Source organism: Macaca fascicularis, chromosome 1, assembly GCF_037993035.2.
Source record: "Macaca fascicularis isolate 582-1 chromosome 1, T2T-MFA8v1.1".
NCBI lineage: Eukaryota > Metazoa > Chordata > Mammalia > Primates > Cercopithecidae > Macaca > Macaca fascicularis.
Window position 1 is genome coordinate 105,030,184 of NC_088375.1, and position 20,401 is coordinate 105,050,584.

The window sequence follows — 20,401 nt, forward strand, 5'->3', positions numbered from 1 at the left end:
AGTTTCCTCGCCTGGCTATTGTGGTTCCGACTCAACACCGCCCCGCCGCGGGGGTCTCTGGGAATCGTAGTTCCTCGTGACCTCGCGAGGCACCATGGGAACTATAGTTCGCCTTTCCAGGCGGACCACGCGGTTGTGGGGGCGGAAAAGAGCGGGAGTGAAAGGACAGCTGCAGCGCTGGAAGGACATTTAACCCCTTCGGGGAGAAAGGAATCAACGTGTCCGCTTGGCAGTCCACGATTCAATAATTATACTACATCCTCATATTTGTCAGGCACGCCTTTGGTTACTTTCAAAACAGTTTTCTCCGTTATGCACAATTCTGTGCGATGAGGCGAGAGGTACTATTATTATCTTGAGGAAATCAAGGCTCTGAAAGGCCACGCAGCCAAAACCCAGCTCCCTGGAACCGTTCGCAACAGACCATTTAGGCCGCGACCCTCGGGGCTATAGGGTCAGTCCTAGAGCTGAGATCCTAAGTGGACGTGCTTGGTGGGAAAACCCAACCTCCAAGTCGGGAAAGGCCCCTGGCCTGGAAGGGACTTGGGGCTTCCAAGAAAGACCAAGTTATCACAGGGAACGGAGATAAAGCGGCGACACACAAAGTCCTTTGTCCCGGAGCAGAGTTAGCCGCGGAGGGGGCGGGGAGGCTTTGGGCCGGAGGGGACGGCGGCACGGCTCGGGCGAGCAGCGTTGGGCCGCGGTCTCCCGGGGAGTTCGCCCTCGCCCCCGCAGTGAAGGGCACGTCCCTTCCCCCGCCCAGAGCCTCCCCAGGAGCCCCAGCTTGGCGAGACCCTGGCCGGATTCCGGACCTGGGGCTTGGCCCTGGGCGGACCCCGCTGCAGTGGCCCCCCCGGTCCGCCCGGGGCGCTGTGGCTGCGGCTGGTCTGGAGGGGGCGGTGAAGCCTCTGGGAGGGGAGGGGAGAGGAGGGGAGGGGAGGGGAGGGGAGAGGTGGAGAGAGGGGAGTGTTGGAGGCGCAGGAGCCGAGCCGGGCCGGCCGGGCGGGCGGGGAGGAGGAGGAGCCGGGCGGGCTGGCGGGCGGCCGGGTGGCGGCGGCGGCATGGCGGAGCCGAGCGGGGCCGAGACGAGGCCCCCTATTCGGGTCACCGTCAAGACCCCTAAGGACAAGGAGGAAATTGTGATCTGCGATCGAGCCTCGGTCAAGGAGGTAGTACAGCAGGCGGGAGGCGGGGGGAGCGCGGAGGAGGGGTCTGCGAAGAGATGGGGGCCTCCCTGACGGTCTGGCGTCCTGGAGGGCCCCGGAGAGGAGAGCGGGGGCCAGCTGGGACTCCGAGGAGCTGAAGGGAAGGAGAGTCGGGTAGGGGGCGCCCTGCGAGGGGAGATATTGGGGAGCGTGGCGCGTGTTGGGGGGCGGGTTTTGCCTTGTGGCCTGGGCTGGGGGCGTGGTGGAGAGTGAGGAGGGGACACCTTGCACCAGGAAGGGGGAAGGACCCTGGGTTTGAGGGGAGTGTGCCGGAGTGGGGGCCCAGGGAAGGTGCTAACCGAGAGAACGGGCCGGGGGCAGGCGGAGAGCGCCGGCGCCTACTCTGTACCTCAGAGAACGCCCAGTGTTCTCTGAGCGACGGGGCTGTCGGGGGAGGATTTCCCTGTGCCCAGATCCTTCCCACTCTTTGAAATCGACGTGGTTACATTTGGTTCTCAGCTCTTCTGAGATTTACACGGTGTGCAGTAGGTGCTCAATAAAATCTTGTTGAATGAGGGACTGTTGCCTGTGCTTGCCACCCACTGTGGCCGCTCCATAATTTCACATAGGCGGGGCTTAAGATAGGCCATCTGGTTGGAAGAGAGGGATCTGGAAGCTGCCTCTGCTTAACAAGTGCACTGTTTCTACTTAAAGTGTGTGTTGTGTTTTGTTTTGTGTTGTGTTTTGGAAGGGCTGGTAGAATTTGGGAAGTCTAACTCCATCCTTGCTCCCTCCCTAACCACATAGAATTACTAAATTTCAGAATTTAAATACTGTACTGTTCCCTGCAAAGCTGAATTTGAAAATGGCTATCATTGAGAGACTGTATGTTTAGTTAAGAGCCTGGACTTCGGTGTCAAGACCTGAGTTCTGGTCTGCCTGTGGCAAGTTACCTTACCTCACTGATCCTCAGTTTTCTCATCTTTAAAATGGAGATAAGGCTGGGCGTGGTGGCTCACGCCTGTAATCCCAGCACTTTGAAGAGTTGTAGTTGGGTGGATCCCCTGAGGTCAGGAGTTCAAGACCAGCCTGACTAACATGGTGAAACCCCATCCCTACTAGAAATACAATTAGCCAGGCATGGTGGTGTGTGCCTGTAGTCCCAGACACTCGGGAGGCTGAAGCAGGAGAATCACTTGAACCCAGGAGACAGAGGTTGCAGTGAGCCGAGATTGCGCCACTGCACTCCAGCCTGGGCTACAGAGCCAGACTCCATCTCAAGATAAAAGTAATAATAAAATAAAATGAAGATGATAATTACTATACTATATCTTTAACTCGTGAATAGATAGTGCTCAACAACTGACATCTATTTGTTGTAGTTGTTACGAGAATGCTGGGAATAGAGAGGAGAGAAAATTGGGTCTCAGAAGGCTGAAAGTCCAAGGCTGTTGAAGGAGTTGGGGTGGGGGGAGGCTGCCCTGCCTCACAGAGAACTAGTTGGAGGGACTGAAGCTGGGAGGCAGATGGCAGCAAGAGCTTTCTCAGGTGGGAGACTCTGGGATGGAGCTAAGAGAAGAGCCTCTCACTGGTTCATCTCCTTTGTTAAGAAAGGAGATGCTTATTGCAGCTGGAGGAATGGCATCGAGACTACAGAAAGGACTTCCCATGACTAGAGATGAGAGCAAGAGAGTACAGAAGCTGTTGAAGAAGAGTCAGGGTCCCTGGTAGGGGGAGTCCAGGCAGCCTCCACAGTGACCTCTGCCTCTTGATCACAGTTCAAAGAGGAAATCTCCCGGAGGTTTAAGGCTCAGCAGGATCAGCTGGTCCTGATCTTCGCAGGCAAGATCCTCAAGGATGGGGACACACTGAACCAGCACGGAATCAAGGACGGGCTCACTGTCCATCTGGTCATCAAGACCCCTCAGAAGTAAGTTCAGGAGCAGAGCAGATCCAGCTTCTGATTGGGCCTCCCCATTTAATACTTTCTCACTCATTGCTAGACCGTACCCAGAGGGCCTAAGCTGAGGCCCAGGCAGGTAGCTCCTGGATGAATATGATCTCCTCTCTAGGGGAAGGGAACCTGATTTACCACTCCCAGAATGCCCTGAAGACAGATAATACTAGCTCCTTTCTCCCTCTGCTGGTTTACTGACTGCCCTCCAGCCATCACCCCACTCCAGCCTCAGGGCTGCTAGGAGGGGGCTTGAGTTAAAATAGTAGTCCCACGGCAAGCACAGAGATTGTCGAGGTACCTTCCCTCTTCTAGTGCTCACTCCAACAGGATTCTCCTTTCTCTGTCCTCAGGGCTCAAGATCCAGCTGCTGCCACTGCTTCTTCCCCCTCCACACCTGACCCTGCCTCAGCACCCTCCACCACGCCTGCTTCACCCGCCACCCCTGCCCAGCCCTCCACCTCTGGCAGTGCCTCTTCAGATGCTGGCAGTGGAAGCCGGAGGAGCAGTGGTGGGGGGCCCTCTCCAGGGGCTGGGGAGGGACCCCCCAGTGCTACTGCATCCATACTCTGTAAGCCCTCAGAGAGGAGAGCACACTCTTGTTTGGGGTTGGAGAGTTGGGGAAAGCCAAGAGGAGGAAGAAACAGGAGTTCCTGATCCTGGTCTGGTGGGATAGGGGACCTCATGACGTAGAGTTCCAGACATTGATACTTGATTCAAGTTGGGGAAGAAACTAGTCTGAGGAGTTCTCAGAGGTGGGGATCATGGCTAAGGGTTAGGAGTGAGGGCAGAAATGGGGTTGGGGATGTGGGGAACCCTAGGTAGAGAATGGAAGACTGTGAGTCTGGGGAAAAGTTAGATCCAGCAGTAGCCAGATGGGCCACTCATTCAACAGACCATTGCTGGTTGCCTTCTCTCTGCTCAGTTCTATGTTTGGTGCAGCCTCAGCCTTCAGAGAGGCCTCAGTCTAGTAGGCTCACATTTTTTTGCCAGCAGTGGATCAGGGCTGGGCTGTGGGAATGATTGGAAGAGGAACATGTGAGAAGCATTTGGGGCCTGTCCTGGAGATCCAAATTCAGTGGCTCTGGCTAAGTGAGGACAGGGATCTTGTGGCAGACTGTGACCCTGCCCCCCTCCCACAGCTGGCTTTGGGGGCATCCTGGGGCTGGGCAGCCTGGGCCTGGGCTCTGCCAACTTCATGGAGCTGCAGCAGCAGATGCAGAGGCAGCTGATGTCCAATCCTGAGATGCTGTCGCAGATCATGGAGAACCCCCTGGTCCAGGATATGATGTCTAACCCTGACCTGATGCGTCACATGATCATGGCCAACCCCCAGATGCAGCAGCTGATGGAGCGGAACCCTGAGATCAGCCACATGCTCAACAACCCTGAACTCATGAGGCAGGTGAGTATGAGAGGGCTAGAGAGCTGGAGGACGCTGGTGCCCAGCCATGCCCTGCCCAGCCTTTCCATACATTGATTTGTTCATTCATGTATTCAGCAGTTTTGAACACTGGAGGTACAGGGATGAAAAGACAGGCCTAGCTCTTCAGGAATTCCAGGTGTCAAAGGGAAGTGGGACAAGTAAACCAGCAATTAGAATACAATGTGGTCAGTGCTATCATAAGGATAATCAGGGAATCCTCTAGGGGCATAGAGAAGAGCTCCTGGCCCTACCCTGAGGCTTAGAGGAGGCCTTAAGAGATGTCACCAAGCTGAGACCCAAAGGAGGAAGACGAACCGGGGGAAAAAAGAGAAGAGCATTCAGGGCCAAGGGACAGCAAATATAAAGGCCTGGGAGTGAAAGATAGTAGGTTGTTTGGGGAGCACTGTGGCTGGGCAGGGCCCAGTTGGGAAGGGAGACTGTTGTGATGTTGCTCTTTGGGAGTTCCAGCTCATGGTCCACTCTACCAGAGGATCAGAGTAGACGATCTTCCCAGCAGGGCTGTGGACACCAGTGTTGGACTCACCAGAAGATAACTTATGTAAGGTCAAGGACTTGTGAGTGTTTTGTTCACTGTCTAGAACAGTGCCTGGTGCATAGTAGTCACGCAGTAAATTTTTATTGAATGAATGAATTACAGGACAAGAGATCAGAGTTCTAGGAAGCTGGGCATATCAGTTATAAAGGTGTCTTAGAAAAGGCACGTGTGGAGCAGATTTGGGAAGGAGAGGAAATGTATTCCAAGTTGAATGCGAACAAGTAGTTACACCTATTTTTCTGTGATGAACTCCCCTGGGGTTGACATAGCCACCCCTTATTGAGATTGTGCCATTGACTCCATAGAAGAAAGCCCCCATCCTCAGTGTTTCTCAAGGTTCAGGCAGGCCAAAGACTTGGAGGTGGGAATTAGAGGGTGTCAGTAGCTTTATTCCAGCCTGAATCCTTTCCTTCCCCAACTTGCAGTCATTTACCAGGAATCACAGTATGGTCTTGGACAGACCGACCAACCTGGCTTTGAACACTGTCTTCACCACTCAGTGACTGTGTGTCCCAGGGCAGCAAGTCAGTTAACATCTCTGAGCCTGTTTGCTCATCTGCAAAATAGGGACAGAAATAACCACCTGAGATGGTTATTGTGGAGATTATATGACTTGAATTCTGTAAACTACTTGGCCCTGTGCCCATATACAGTAGGTGCTCAGTAGATGTTAATTTTCTCTTCTGCTTCCTTCCCTTTCTTTCTGTGTCCCTTCTGACTCAGTTTCCTTGTGCATCCTGACACTTCTTTGGACACTCTGAGCCTAAGGGAGGGAAGCTGCTGCCCTCACTTCAGCTGGGATCATTGTCCTCCGCTAGAAAAAGCCAACCAAAATACCCACAGGGAGGCAGGCCTGGAGCCAAGATTACAGTAGAGGAAGGAAGTCCAGTTTATTCTACTTTCTGTCACTGTGGGGCAGTTCCTGGGCCCTGGTCCTGATCCTGACACAGACCCACTTCCTCAAGGCCCACCCTTTTCCTAGGTTGGTGCTCCCCTGGTTCTGGGGCCCATCTTGTCTCTCTCCCTTGATCAGACAATGGAGCTTGCTCGGAATCCAGCCATGATGCAAGAAATGATGCGGAACCAGGATCGGGCCCTGAGCAACCTTGAGAGCATCCCTGGAGGATATAATGCCCTCCGCCGCATGTACACGGACATCCAGGAGCCCATGTTCAGTGCTGCCCGGGAACAGGTGGGATCAAGGGCCAGGGTAGTGGGTCGGGCTGTCTGGGCTCAATATTCCCTACCCCTACCCCAGGCAAACCTGGGTCTGCTCTTCTTTCTTTCCCCAGTTCCCTGAGGGGTGGGCCTTGGCTTGAAGGCAGTTCTCAACAGTGCATATCCGGGGATGGTCCAATTTGGCATGGACAAAAGATAAGCAGAGGTCCTTGTGGAAGTGGGTGAGGCATAGCATCCATCCAAGGAACTTGACATCCTTCTGACAAACTTCTTGTACCAGGGGCTCAAAGGCCAGGTGGCAGGCCTGAAGTCAGACGCCAGCCCTGATACAACATGTCTCAAGTATGGTCCATGGATCACCTGCATCAGAATCACCTGGGGAGCTTGTTGATAATGAGAATCCTGGTCCCCACCTTTGAGCTGCTTATTGAATCCATTTCTAGGGTTGGGTCCCAGGATTATACATTTTTAAAAATGCTTTATGAATCCTATTCAAGTACATACACACACAAAAATAGATAAAAATATAGCATTCTTTTTTTAACAATCAGTGTTGCCCTAACATGTTGCCATATATAATTTCAGGGCCCTTTGGTTTTGTTTTTTTTTTTTTTTTTTTTTGAGACGGAGTCTTGCTCTGTTGCCCAGGCTGGAATGCAGTGGCACAATCTCAGCTCACTGTAACCTCTGCTTCCCGGGTTCAAGCAATTCTGCCTCAGCCTCCCTGGTAACTAGGACTACAGGTACATGCCACCACACCCAGCTAACTTTTTGTGTTTTTAGTAGAGATGGGGTTTCACCGTGTTAGCCAGGGTGGTCTCGATCTCCTGACCTCGTGATCCGCCCACCTCGGCCTCCCAAAGTGCTGAGATTACAGGCATGAGCCACAGCGCCTGGCCATGGTTCTTTTTAAAAATTTAATTTTACATGAAACACATTCTATGTTTGTATGTTTGAAAATTCAAAAGTTGGCCGGGTGCGGTGGCTCACGCCTGTAATCCCAGCACTTTGGGAGGCCGACGGCGGATCACGTAGTCAGGAGATCAAGACCATCCTGGCTAACACAGTGAAACCCCGTCTCTACTAAAAATACAAAAAATTAGCTGGGCATGATGGTACGCGCTTGTAGTCTCAGCTACTTGAGAGACTGAGGCAGGAGAATTGCTTGAACCCGGGAGGCAGAGGTTGCAGTGAGCTAAGATCGCGCCACTGCACTCCAGTCTGGGCGACAGAGCGAGACTCCGTCTCAAAAAGAAAATTTGAAAGTTACACAAAGTAAACAAAACAGTATTCTTAAAAAGTATGGAAAAGTATATAGGCCAAAAAAAGGTTTACAGAAGGGATCCCTCTGTTTCCATCTCCCAGCCAGCTCTTTTCTACCTCAGTGGTAGCTAATGTTAGTATTTTGTTTATTTTCCTAGACATATTTAATATTTGCAAATAAGACATAGGTAGAGTTGTAGCCTTTACAAACCCCTCTCCTATTCTTTTTCTCTCCAGAGGTAACTACTATGCTGAAGTTGAAATTGGGGTTTATCATTGTGATTCTTTCATTACCTACGTATATGTCTATAAACATCTATATATTGTCATATTTTTAAATATGAGGTGGTACCTTGCTGGTCTTATTATTATTATTATTATCATCTTTTTTTTTTTTTTTGAGACGGAGTCTCGCTCTCTTGCCCAAGCTGGAGTGCAGTGGCGCGATCTTGGCTCACTGCAAGCTCCGCCTCCTGGGTTCACGCCATTCTCCTGCCTCAGCCTCCCGAGTAGCTGGGACTACGGGCGCCCGCCACCGCGCCCGGCTCATTTTTTGTATTTTTAGTAGAGACGGGGTTTCACCGTGGTCTCGATCTCCTGACCTTGTGATCCGCCCGCCTCGGCCTCCCAAAGTGCTGGGATTACAGGCATGAGCCACCGCGCCCGGCATAAGTTTTGTATTTTTTAGTAGAGATGGGGTTTCACCATATTGGCCAGGCTGGCCTCCAACTCCTGACCTTGTGATCCACCTGCCTTGGCTCCCAAAGTGCTGGATTACAGGTGTGAGCCACTGCACTTGGCCGCTTTTTTTTTTTTTTTTTTTTAATACAACCTTTAAAAATGTTTTTTGTTTCTGTTGTGTTTTGTTTTGTTTTGTTTTTGAGACGGAGTCTCGCTCTGTCGCCCGGGCTGGAGTGCAGTGGCCCAATCTCGGCTCACTGCAAGCTCCGCCTCCCGGGTTCCTGCCATTCTCCTGCCTCAGCCTCCCGAGTAGCTGGGACTACAGGCACCCGCCACCTCGCCCGGCTCATTTTTTTGTATTTTTTTAGTAGAGACGGGGTTTCACCATGTTAGCCAGGATGGTCTCGATCTCCTGACCTCGTGATCCACCCGTCTCGGCCTCCCAAAGTGCTGGGATTACAGGCTTGAGCCACCGCGCCTGGCCTGTTTTGTTTTTTTGAGACGAAGTTTCACTCGTTGCCCAGGCTAGAGTGCAATGGCGTGATCTCTGCTCATTGCAACCTCCGCCTCCTGGGTTCAAGTGATTCTCCTGCCTCAGCCTCCCGAGTAGCTGGGACTACAGGCGCCCACCACCATGCCCAGCTAATTTGTTTTGTATTATTAGTAGAGATGGGGTTTCACCATGTTGGCCAGGCTGGTCTTGAACTCCTGACCTCAGGTGATCCACCCACCTCAGCCTCCCAAAGTGCTGAGATTACAGGCGTGAGCCACCGTGCCTGGCCTAAAACTGAGAAACTTTAAAAATATTTAATTCATTTAAAAATGACAATTTATTACAAGTTGGTGGGGCACAGTGGCTCATGCCTGTAATCCCAGCATTTTGGGAGACTGAGGCAGGTGCATCACCTGAGGTCAAAAGTTTGAGACAAGGCTGGCCAACATGGCAAAACCCCATCTCTACTAAAAATACAAAACTTAGCCAGGCGTGGTGGTGGGTGCCCGTTGTCCCAGCTTCTCAGGAGGCTGAGGCAGGAGAATCGCTTGAACCCTGGAGGCAGAGGTTGCAGTGAGCCGAGATTGTGCCATTGCACTCCATCCTGAGCAACAGAGCAAGACTCAGTCTCCAAAAAAAAAAAAAAAATTTATTACAAGTTAACATAAATACCATTATTTTGAAAAATAACTTTATTTTCCAAAACAAAACTTTAGAGGAAAGTGTGGCCTTGTTTTACATTTTTACAGTTCTCTTTGATATCTGGCTTACTACAAGACAGCTGGTTCTCAGATCTGCATTCAGTTTGCAATGTCACATGTCTTGTAGACTTTGGAAAACTCCACTGTATCCTCATGAGAGAATAAGAGTGAAAAAGGCAAATTCATGTCTTAGAATTATGAAAACAGTTTTAACGCTTGCAGGGGTCCCAGGACCACACTTTGAGAACCGTTGTTTTAGAGGAGTTTTATAGGCATTAGAATAAATGTGTCAGGCACATAGTAGGTGCTCAATAAATGACGGTTGTTACCACTGTGGGTAGTTCAGGAAAAGAGATTTCGTCCTTAGAGTGTACCAGGAAGAATAAAGCAGAGCCCAGAACAAGGTGGGGTGGGGTGAGGTGCTAGGCAAGTATGAGAACAGGAAATCTGAAACAGGGACAGAGGCTGAAACCATGGTGTATGAACCCTGGCCTGTGAGCTCTGTTATCTGAACAGGCATCCGGTGAGGTGAGGGAAACAGCTCAAGAGTAGGAGAATCCTTGGTCAGCCCCAGTCCCCATGACCCACTTTGAATAAACAGGAAAAGCAGCTCAATATGAAACCCTGTGGTAGAGAGGAGCTGAGGTAGGACCACCTGGGAACTCAGGAGAGGGAGCTACTGAGCATTTAGACCATGAGAAAGGCTGACTAGGGAAAACTGAGTCTGGGACTCCCTCAGTCAGAGCTCTGTGCTAGGTGCTGGAGGGGAGGCGGTTCCAGTGTTGCCTTTAGGCAGCATACCTTCCCATGGGATATGGACCTGAGATATCCTGGGGAGCACAGTGAGGAACCTGGTAGGGTGAGGTGGATCAGAAGTAAACTGAGGCTTGTTCGGCTGAAGCAGCCAGTGTGTAGAAGTAGGTTTTGGAGCAGGAGGGGAAAATCTAGAGAGGGCATATCTTGCCGGATGTGTGTTCCGCTAGGGGCCACCACTGTGGTGTGCCTGGGTGGACAGAGAATGCCAGGTAGGGGACCTGGGGAGTGAGGGAAAGGTTCTGGGGAGTTAGGATTAGTCCAAGGAGGCTGGGGAAAGGGAAGGTCGGGGTTCAAGTAGAGAGCCAGATTTGACAGCCCACTCCCATTAAGCCAGTAGTTACTTATTGAGCACCTACTTGTGTCGGGGCTGGGGGTGCACAAGCAAATCTGACATTGTCTCTGCCCCTTGAGGTACAGGAACACAAATATTTGGCTACATAATGGGAAAGGTATGTGTAAAGTGCAGTGGGTTACATAGGAGATGTTTAGAGACCAAATATTGAAAGCCACAATGGGGAATGGGAAATTTTCAATTATCTGAGAGGTTCAGTTATGCAGTCACTAGCATCAGCTAGCTCCCACCCTGTGGAGCAAGGAAGGAGCTATCCATTGTGGGGCAAAGAACTGAACTGAGGAATTCCAAGGTCTTGGATCTCTCTCCCTTTTCTGGGGAAGGGGAGGCTATTAAGTAAGAGGAGAGAATGGGCCTAGCCCTTGTCCCTGATTTGTTTCAGTCCTTAACCCAAAACCTTTCCCTCCTCCCAGTTTGGCAACAATCCCTTCTCTTCCCTGGCCGGGAACTCCGACAGCTCATCCTCCCAGCCTCTGCGGACTGAGAATCGAGAGCCCCTCCCTAACCCCTGGAGCCCCTCGCCCCCCACCTCCCAGGCCCCCGGGTCCGGTGGGGAGGGCACCGGAGGATCGGGGACCAGCCAGGTGCACCCGACAGTCTCGAACCCCTTTGGGATCAATGCGGCTAGCCTGGGGTCAGGTATGTCCTAGGATGGAAGGAGCTTAGTGGGGTCACCAGGGCAGCCCCTCTGCCCCAGGACTGAATGGGTTTCATACTGCTCCAGGATTTTGAAGACAGAGGTGAGACTATCAAGGCCACAGAGGGGGCTCTGCCGTCTGGGACAGTGGCCGGGTGAGGGCTGGTTCTGGCCATGTCCTGATATCCCTGGGAGTGACCTAAGTAATGGCTCATGAGTAAACCAGGCCCCCCTTCCTAAGCTCCATGAGCACCTCTGGTATTATCCAGTGTATAAGGGTCAGACTGCTGTGGGGAGAGGGGGCTGGAGAGGAGAGGCAGATGTGAGGCTGAGGGAAAGGGATGTGCAGGGCTTGCCATGTACAGAAGAACAGGTTATGCACTGCACAACCCTAGAGGATGCTCCGTTTATCTGGACTATGACTGTACACATGGCCTGGGGGATGTCTTCAGCAGATGACCTAATTTCTCTGCACTCTGGGGGATATCTTGATTGGGAAAGTTCCTTCCCTCTGTGTGTTTTAGTTTCCTTATTTGTAAAACAAGGACTGGAACTTGATCCATTATTTTATTATTATTATTACTATTTTTTTTTGAGATGGAGTCTCGCTCTGTCACCCAGGCTGGAATGCAGTGGTGCTTTCTCAGCTCACTGCAAGCTCTGCCTCCCAGGTTCAAGTGTTGCTCCTGCCTCACCCTCCCAAGCAGCTGGGGACTACAGGCATGTGCCACTACGCCCGGCTAATTTTTTGTATTTTTAGTAGAGACAGGGTTTCACCATGTTAGCCAGGATGGTCTCGGTCTCCTGACCTTGTGACCAGCCCGCCTCGGCCTCCCAAAGTGCTGGGATTACAGGCGTGAGCCACCGCGCCTGGCCTTCATCCATGATTCTAAAATAGTGCTCCTGCATCCTGGAAGGGTCTTCATCTCCAGGATAAGGAAGGACCCAATGGGAGAGGCTGCAGCCCTCCTGCCCCAGCTCCAGCCAGACTATTAACAAACTTGGTTTCTGAGTGAGATTTGGTGTGAGGAAAGGGTCTCTGCTGCTAAGACAAGTTTGGTCTAGATGATATTTAATCATTTCTTTCCAAATCGGACATAATTTGAGCTTATGGCAGGAACAGTCCAGAGGGGCATAAATCAGACCCAGTTCCTAGCTGGCTTGCCCTTATCAAGTAAATGGAAAAGGGGCCAGGCCAAAGCAGGGCAAGATGACCTTGGACTTGGTAGAAACTTGGACTCATGCCCCAATCCTAGGGTGCCCACTGGACCATTGCTTTTCTGAGTTTTGTAGTCATTCGGTGTCTGAAGTAAGGTAGATTGAAGTGAGGCCTTTGGTTTCCATCTGGACCCTTCCTCTCCTGTTTTCTTTTTTTCCCCCTTGTCCTAGGGATGTTCAATAGCCCAGAAATGCAAGCCCTCCTCCAGCAGATCTCTGAGAACCCCCAGCTGATGCAGAATGTGATCTCAGCACCCTACATGCGCAGCATGATGCAGACGCTTGCCCAGAACCCCGACTTTGCTGCTCAGGTATCAAACCAGCATGAGGAGAGTGTTGTTGGGGAGAGAGTTTCTCTTGGCTGGGGGCAGTTTCTTGTGGTCAAAACACTGTGGAGCCGGACTGCCTGGGTTTGGATCCCAAGCTCTGCTACTTCCCAGCTATGTGAGCTAAGCAAGTTATTTAGCCTCCCAGTTTCTTCATCTGTAAGATGATAATAAGAATAGTTCCTACCTCCTATAGTTGTGAGGATTAAATGAGTTAATACACGTTAAGTGCTTAGAACACGGCGTGTAACAGAGTAAGCTCTGTGTACCTGGAAATGTTAGCTGTCCTCATCATCAGACCCAGGGCTGAGCAGCCTGACTCCTCCTACTCTTCATTGCCCAGAGCATAGTTCCATTTCCTCTCACTGTCCCACTTAGGCCTTCGGGATTCTTTGAGATCCCTGGAGAAGCTGGCCAGATTTCCTGCAGTGGTAGGGGGTGCCGAGGGAGTCTGAGACTGTGGGGAAATTCTTAGGGTGAAAAGGCCCAGGTTTCCCCCTGCTACCTTCACCCTGGCAGATGATGGTGAATGTGCCGCTCTTCGCGGGGAATCCCCAACTGCAGGAGCAGCTCCGCCTGCAGCTCCCAGTCTTCCTGCAGCAGGTGAGTGAGGAGCCTAGATGGGTGGAGGTTGAGGGCAAGGGGTAGTCCCTGAAGCCCAATGGGTGGAAATGAAGTTGGGGCAGAGCTTGACTCTGGACTCCTAGTTGAGGTTGTCTCCTATTTCCTGCCACCTCTTGATGCCTTTCTCTGCTTATTTCCCACCAGATGCAGAACCCAGAGTCACTCTCCATCCTTACCAATCCCCGAGCCATGCAGGCATTGCTGCAGATCCAGCAGGGACTACAGACCTTGCAGACCGAGGCCCCTGGGCTGGTACCCAGGTGAGGGTAGGGTGGTAGGAGGGCAGCAAGGTTCTGGCAACTTCTCCCCTTCAACTCTTCTCTCTGCCACTCTCTCAGCATCCTTTTTGTCTCTGAGGGTCTGTTTTCCTGTTTCTTCCAACTGCTTTTCCTTCTGGATCTTAACATTCTCATCACTTTCTTGGATGCCATCTCCTACCTCTTGGTCTCTCTTGCCTACAGCCTTGGCTCCTTTGGGATGTCCCGGACCCCAGCACCCTCAGCCGGCAGCAATGCTGGGTCTACGCCCGAGGCGCCCACTTCCTCGCCAGCCACGCCAGCCACATCTTCTCCAACAGGGGCTTCCAGTGCCCAGCAGCAGCTCATGCAGCAGATGATCCAGCTTTTGGCTGGAAGTGGAAACTCACAGGTACATGAGGCAGTGGGGGCAGGTGCTGGGAGCACCACTTTGATCCTGGGAGGTTTCAAGGGAAGCAATAGGATGGAGGCAGTAGGGCAAGCTTGGGAGTCAGGTCGTGTTCTGCCACTTACTAGCCTTGGGCAGGTTACTGATCCTCCCTGAGTTCAGTTTGTGCAGATGTGAAATAGAGATGAGAAGAGTAATGGTACTTACCTTGCACTACGTACCGTTCTAAATGCTTTAGATTTCAGAGCTCATTTACGACTCATTTACCGCATTCCTCACAACAGCTTCATGAGAAAGATATTATTATTTCTGTGTTAAAGATGGGGAAAACTAAGGCCCAGAAAGGTTAAGTGGTTTACTCACTTAATAGCTAGTAGATAATGAAGCCAAGACTCAAACCCGGGCATTCCACCTCCAGAATTTGCGCTATACCATTTCTGCTTATATCAAAGGATCCTTTTGATAATTAAAGCAGCCCCCATCTCCGAGACTCTGGGAAGGGGGATTCTGCGAGGTGAGGTAACCAAAGCCCTGGGAAAGTCAAGGCCAGGGGCTGGCAGGAGGGGCAGGGATGACCTACCTTGAGTGAGCCTCTTAACCTTTCTCTGACCTCTGTGACTCATCTGGAAAAGCCATTCCACCAAAATGTATGTTTATACAGCTTTGTGCAAGGCACGAGAGAGCTAGACTAGGTAGTATCCAGTCCAGGTGCAACCCAAGTTAAATTCTGTGGACTGGCCGGGTGCAGTGGCTCACGCCTGTAATCCCAGCACTTTGGGAGGCTGAGGCAGGCAGATCATGAGGTCAGGAGATTGAGACCATTCTTCTGTAATCCCAGCAATTTGGGAGGCCAAGGCAGGCAGATCACCTGAGGTCAGAAGTTCGAGACCAGCCTGATCAATATGGAGAAACCCCATCTCTACTAAAAATACAAAATTAGCTGGGTGTCTTGGCGCATGCATATCATCCCAGCTACTCAAGAGGTTGAGGCAGGAGAATCACTTGAACCTGGGAGGCAGAGGTTGCAGTGAGCCGAGATTGTGCCATTGCACTCCAGCCTGGGCAACAAGAGCGAAACTCCATCTCAAAAAAAAAAAGCCAGGGCAGGAGTGTGACTCATGCCTGTAATCCCAATGCTTTGGGAGGCCGAGGCAGGAGGACTGCTTGAGGCCAGGAGTTCGAGACCAGCCTGGGCAATGCAGGGAGACCGAGTCTGTAAAAATTTTTTTCTTTTTAAAAAAAGCCTAGTGCAGGCTGGGCATGGTGGCTGACGCCTGTAATCCCAACACTTTGGGAGGCCAAGGCGGGTGGATCACTTGAGGTCAGGAGTTCAAAACCCACCTGGCCAACATGATGAAACCCCGTCTCTACTAAAAATACAAAAATTAGCCGGGCTTGGTGGCATGTGCCTGTAATCCCAGCTATTCGGGAGGCTGAGGCAGGAGAATCGCTTCAACCTGGGAGGCAGATCATGCCACTGCACTCCAGCCTGGGCGACAGAGCAAAACTCCGTGTCAAAAACAAACAAACAAAAAAAAGACCTAGTGCAGTGGCTCATGCCTGTGATCCTAGCATTTAGAGAGGCCAAGGCAGGAGGATCACTTGAGACCAGCCCGGGCAACATAGCAAGACCCTTTCTCTACTAAAAAAATTTTTTTCTTTATTTTTTATTTTATTTTTATTTTTTTGAGATGGAGTCTCACTCTGTCCCCCATGCTGGAGTGAACCTCCGCCTCCCGGGTTCAAGTGATTCTCCTGCCTCAGCCTCTTGAGTAGCTGGGACTGTAGGCTCCTGTCACCACGCCCAACTAATTTTTGTATATTTAGTCTCAGGGTATTGCCATGTTGGCCATTCTGGTCTCGGACTCCTGATCTCAGGTGATCCACCTGCCTGAGCCTCCCAAAGTGCTGTGATTACAGGCATGAGGCACCACGCACACGCACTTTTCTTTTTTTTTTTTTTTAAGACGTACTCTATCGTCCAGGCTGGAGTGCAGTGGTGCAATTTCAGCTCACTGCAACCTCTGCCTCCCGGGTTCAAGCAATTCTTCTACCTCAGCCTCTCAAGTAGCTGGGACTACAGGCATGCACCACCACACCTGGGTAATTTTTTGTGTTTTTGGTAGACAGGAGGTTTCACCATGTTGGCCAGGCTGGCCTTTTTTTTTTTTTTTTTTTTTTTTTTGAGACGGAGTCTTGCTCTGTCACCCAGGCTGGAGTGCAGTGGCCGGATCTCAGCTCACTGCAAGCTCCGCCTCCCGGGTTCACGCCATTCTCCTGCCTCAGCCTCCCGAGTAGCTGGGACTACAGGCGCCTGCCACCTCGTCCGGCTAGTTTTTTGTATTTTTTAGTAGAGACGGGGTTTCACCGTGTTAGCCAGGATGGTCTCGATCTCCTGACCTCATGATCCGCCTGTCTCGGCCTCCCAAAGTGCTGGGATTACAGGCTTGAGCCACCGCGCCCGGCCCAGGCTGGTCTTGAACTCCTGACCTCAGGCAAACTGCCAGTCTTGGCCTCCCAAAGTGCTGGGATTATAGGCATAAGTCACTGTGCCCAGCCAAAAAAAATTTTTTTTAAATTAGCTGGGCATGGTGGTACACACCTGTAGCCCCAGCTACTCAGGAGGCTCAGATAAGAGGATCACTTGAGCCCAGCAGATAGAGGCTGCAGTGAGCTATGATTCTGCCACTATTTTCCAGCCTGGGTGCAAGACCCTGTCTCATAAAAAAAGGAAATACTTCTCCTTTATAGATAACTATTGATCAGTGAAACAAAATTAAATAGCATCTTAACTGGGACCCTTCTTAGCCTTTCATATGGCTGTATGTGTGATGAGTATTAGGAGGGGACTTGGAGGTCATGCTTAGTATGCATCTTATTTGACCACAGAGTATTTGGCTTTTGGAGTGCCTGTTAACATCTCCAGTGTTACGGCCGGGCGCGGTGGCTCACGCCTGTAATCCCAGCACTTTGGGAGGCCGAGGCGGGCGGATCACAAGGTCAGGAGATCGAGACCACGGTGAAACCCCGTCTCTACTAAAAATTACAAAAAATTAGCCGGGCGCGGTTGTGGGCGCCTGTAGTCCCAGCTACTCGGGAGGCTGAGGCAGGAGAATGGCGTGAACCCGGGAGGCGGAGCTTGCAGTGAGCCGAGATCGCGCCACTGCACTCCAGCCTGGGCTGGGTGACAGAGCGAGACTCCGTCTCAAAAAAAAAAAAAAAAAAAAAAAAAATCTCCAGTGTTTACAGAAGGTAATGAGGAATATACACTGATCTAGGCCTATCAGTTAACTTGAAAATCTAAAAAAAAGATATCCGCCTGCCATATATTATACTTTTATTTTATTTTATATTTTATTTTATTTTATTTTATTTTATTTTATTTTATTTTATTTTATTTTCGAGACTTAGTCTTGCTTTGTTGCCCAGGCTGGAGTGCAGTGGCGCTATCTCACCTCACTGCAAGCTCTGCCTCCCGGGTTCATGCCATTCTCCTGCCTCGGCCTCCTGAGTAGCTGGGACTATAGGCGCCCACCACCACGCCCGGTGAATTTTTTGTATTTTTAGTAGAGATGGGGTTTCACCATGTTAGCCAGGATGGTCTCGATTTCCTGACCTTGTGATCCGCCCGCCTCAGCCTCCCAAAGTGCTGGGATTACAGGCGTGAGCCACCGCACCCAGCCATTACACAGTTATTTAGGACTTAGGACCTAGGCTCCTGGGCCCCCATTTGCAGCTCATCTTCCCTGCCCTCCTGATTGACTCAGGATACTAGAGAAGACCTGCTGGTCTTAGAAACCCTTAATTCAAATAGGGCCCCCAAGATTCGTCCTGTGCCCACTTCACAAGGCCTGTTCCCTCCAGGTGCAGACTCCAGAAGTGAGATTTCAGCAGCAGCTGGAGCAGCTCAACTCCATGGGCTTCATCAATCGTGAGGCCAACCTGCAGGCCCTGATTGCCACAGGAGGGGACATCAACGCAGCTATCGAGAGACTGCTGGGCTCCCAGCTCTCCTAATCCCTCGGCCCATGCCTCCTGCCTCTCCCCTCCCTTGATGTCAGCGTTTGGTTCTTCTGTCAGCCCTTACCCTCTACAGCTTGTCATCCCTTCCGTCTTCTCCCTCATCCTCTCCAAACAGCAGGGTGACTTTAGAGGCATGGGCTCCAACCCCTTAGCTCTGTCTGAGAATTATGGTTTTACTGCTACATCTCTAACAGAATCTTCTCTCCTGGTCTCCTTGAGCAGTGCTACTTAAATAGTTTTCACAGTTTCATTGATTGACTCTACCTCCTTGCCCCACACCACCTTTTGCAATCTTTAAACTTTCAGTGGCTGTGCAGAGTCGAAGGAGGAACCAGCTGTCTGGTTTACTGGAACATAGTCTTCCATCTATACCACTAGGGTTTTGTCTTATGTTTACTTTTGGTAACTCTCTTCCTTCTTTTTCTCCCTACTCCCCACCCCTAGCCCAACCAATGCTAGAATTTCTTGCTCTGAAGGAGGAGCAGGTGAAACACGCGGTAATTTTCCTCCTCGGCCCCTATTCTGGTCACTTCATTCAGCACTTTTTCGTGGGCACTGTTGGGACTTCCAGGGTAAGGAGGAAGACGCTTGTTCTCTCTGTCTGAAGAGGGAGATGAGACAGCCCTCTGGACAGGAATTAACAAACCCTGGACCAGCCCAGTGGAAACTGGTGTGAAAGAGGAGGGAATGAGATTATTCGGAGGAAGGGAATAGGGGAGACAGCCTGAGTAAAAGGCTTGGAAGTTGGAATTGGGGAGCAGAAGCACTCATAGCTCTTTTAGGCAGAAGAATCCAGGCCCAAGCTGGCAGAAGAGACTTAGAGATGCTAATGGAATTCGAACTGAAGAAAGGAGCTCAATGAAGCTAAGCGCCATGCCCCACGAGGGGTCATATTGGCTTTATTTCCTCAAACACACGTGCTTATATGCACACACACACATTTCCATGGACCCAGGACTTGCTTTTGTCCCCAGGCACTAGTAATTTGAGCCCCCCTCCAAAGACATGAAGGGGGTTGGGGTCTGTGTGAGTAGTGGGGGGTGCGTGTGTATCCGCATGTGTCCTTACACTTTTAAGTTGTGTGGGAAGTGGATTCTTTGTTGGTTTCTGGTTCAGAGTGCTTTCCCACTACCAGAGACAAGTGGGTGAAAGGGTCAGTCCATTGCAGGAATACAGGAGAACTAGGTCCCTTGGGGCTCTGGATGCTGAGTAACCCAGAGGTAATGTGGGTATCCTTTTGGAAGCTGTCAGAGCTGTGACTAGCACCCTTATCACCCCTCACTGCCTTATGGGAATAGTAGAGGTTTTTTTTTCCTCCAGAGCCCCTGGCCTTTCAGTTCTTAACTATTTCCCTCCAGGCCAGAAAGTTTTCTTTGAGGAAGGAGAGGAGAGGGTGGCAATGATGCCTTTGATCTGGAATTGGACATTGCTCTGTCAGAGCACAGAAGAGGCTCATATCACCTCTTCCCTCTGCGACTTGGCCCAGCTGCTTGGAGGACCGACCCCATGGCTGAGAATATGACGGCAAGAGGAATAGAGTTTGCTCCAAGTGGGAAAGGTCCCAAGCAGTCCAGAGAAGATGTCTGTGTGGCTTTCCCTCCCTACCTCCCCCAGCTCCCACACTGGCCTTTGTAAATAAATGGCGTGGTCTTTGTTGTGAGAGTGTGTTTGCATTTGTTTTTTGAGGAAGAAGAAACTGGCTGAAGACAAATTCTTGGTTTTCCAGGGCAAGAATTGTGATCTAGAAGAATTTGAGGTTTGGTTCAGTTACTACAGATGTTAAGAAGTATTAAAAGTGGCCGAGGCCGGGCGCGGTGGCTCAAGCCTGTAATCCCAGCACTTTGGGAGGCCGAGACGGGCGGATCACGAGGTTAGGAGATGGAGACCATCCTGGCGAACACGGTGAAACCCCGTCTCTACTAAAAAATACAAAAAAACTAGCCGGGCGCGGTGGCGGGCGCCTGTTGTCCCAGCTACTCGGGAGGCTGAGGCAGGAGAATGGCGTGAACCCGGGAGGCGGAGCTTGCAGTGAGCTGAGATCCGGCCACTGCACTCCAGCCTGGGCGACAGAGTGAGACTCCGTCTCAAAAAAAAAAAGTGGCCGAGGCCGGGCTCGGTGGCTCAAGCCTGTAATCCCAGCACTTTGGGAGGCCGAGACGGGCGGATCACGAGGTCAGGAGATCGAGACCATCCTGGCTGACACGGTGAAACCCCGTCTCTACTAAAAAATACAAAAAACTAGCCGGGCGAGGTGGCGGGCGCCTGTAATCCCAGCTACTCGGGAGGCTGAGGCAGGAGAATGGCGTGAACCCGGGAGGCGGAGCTTGCAGTGAGCTGAGATCCGGCCACTGCACTCCAGCCT

The 20,401-nt window shown here is 51.4% G+C and overlaps 1 protein-coding gene across 7 annotated transcripts; it reads left to right on the forward strand.

Moving 5' to 3' along the window:
- The first annotated feature begins 947 nt into the window (after positions 1-947).
- UBQLN4 (ubiquilin 4) lies at positions 948-19,699 on the forward strand. 7 transcript variants are annotated; one of them, XM_074040942.1, is made up of 11 exons: positions 948-1,169; positions 2,756-3,075; positions 3,453-3,670; positions 4,242-4,504; positions 6,115-6,273; positions 10,980-11,205; positions 12,593-12,732; positions 13,267-13,350; positions 13,516-13,631; positions 13,833-14,019; positions 17,881-19,699. In XM_074040942.1, exons 4-11 carry the CDS (start codon positions 4,298-4,300, stop codon positions 18,031-18,033), a joined length of 1,272 nt encoding a protein of 423 aa, XP_073897043.1. In that variant the 5' UTR covers positions 948-1,169; positions 2,756-3,075; positions 3,453-3,670; positions 4,242-4,297; the 3' UTR covers positions 18,034-19,699. The 7 variants fall into 7 exon arrangements, 6 of the variants coding, with proteins under 6 accessions (XP_073897043.1, XP_045228165.1, XP_073897044.1 ...); XM_045372230.2 differs by having other exon boundaries at positions 2,924-3,075; XM_074040943.1 differs by having other exon boundaries at positions 2,988-3,075.
- The last annotated feature ends 702 nt before the right edge of the window (positions 19,700-20,401 follow it).

Coding starts and splice junctions, on each gene's coding strand:
- UBQLN4 (XM_045372230.2), top strand. CDS start 1,062: ATGGCGGAGCCGAGCGGGGCCGAGACGAGGCCCCCTATTCGGGTCACC. Junction 1,170..2,923: donor ATCGAGCCTCGGTCAAGGAG/GTAGTACAGCAG, acceptor TCTTGATCACAG/TTCAAAGAGGAAATCTCCCG. Junction 3,671..4,241: donor TGCTACTGCATCCATACTCT/GTAAGCCCTCAG, acceptor CCCCTCCCACAG/CTGGCTTTGGGGGCATCCTG.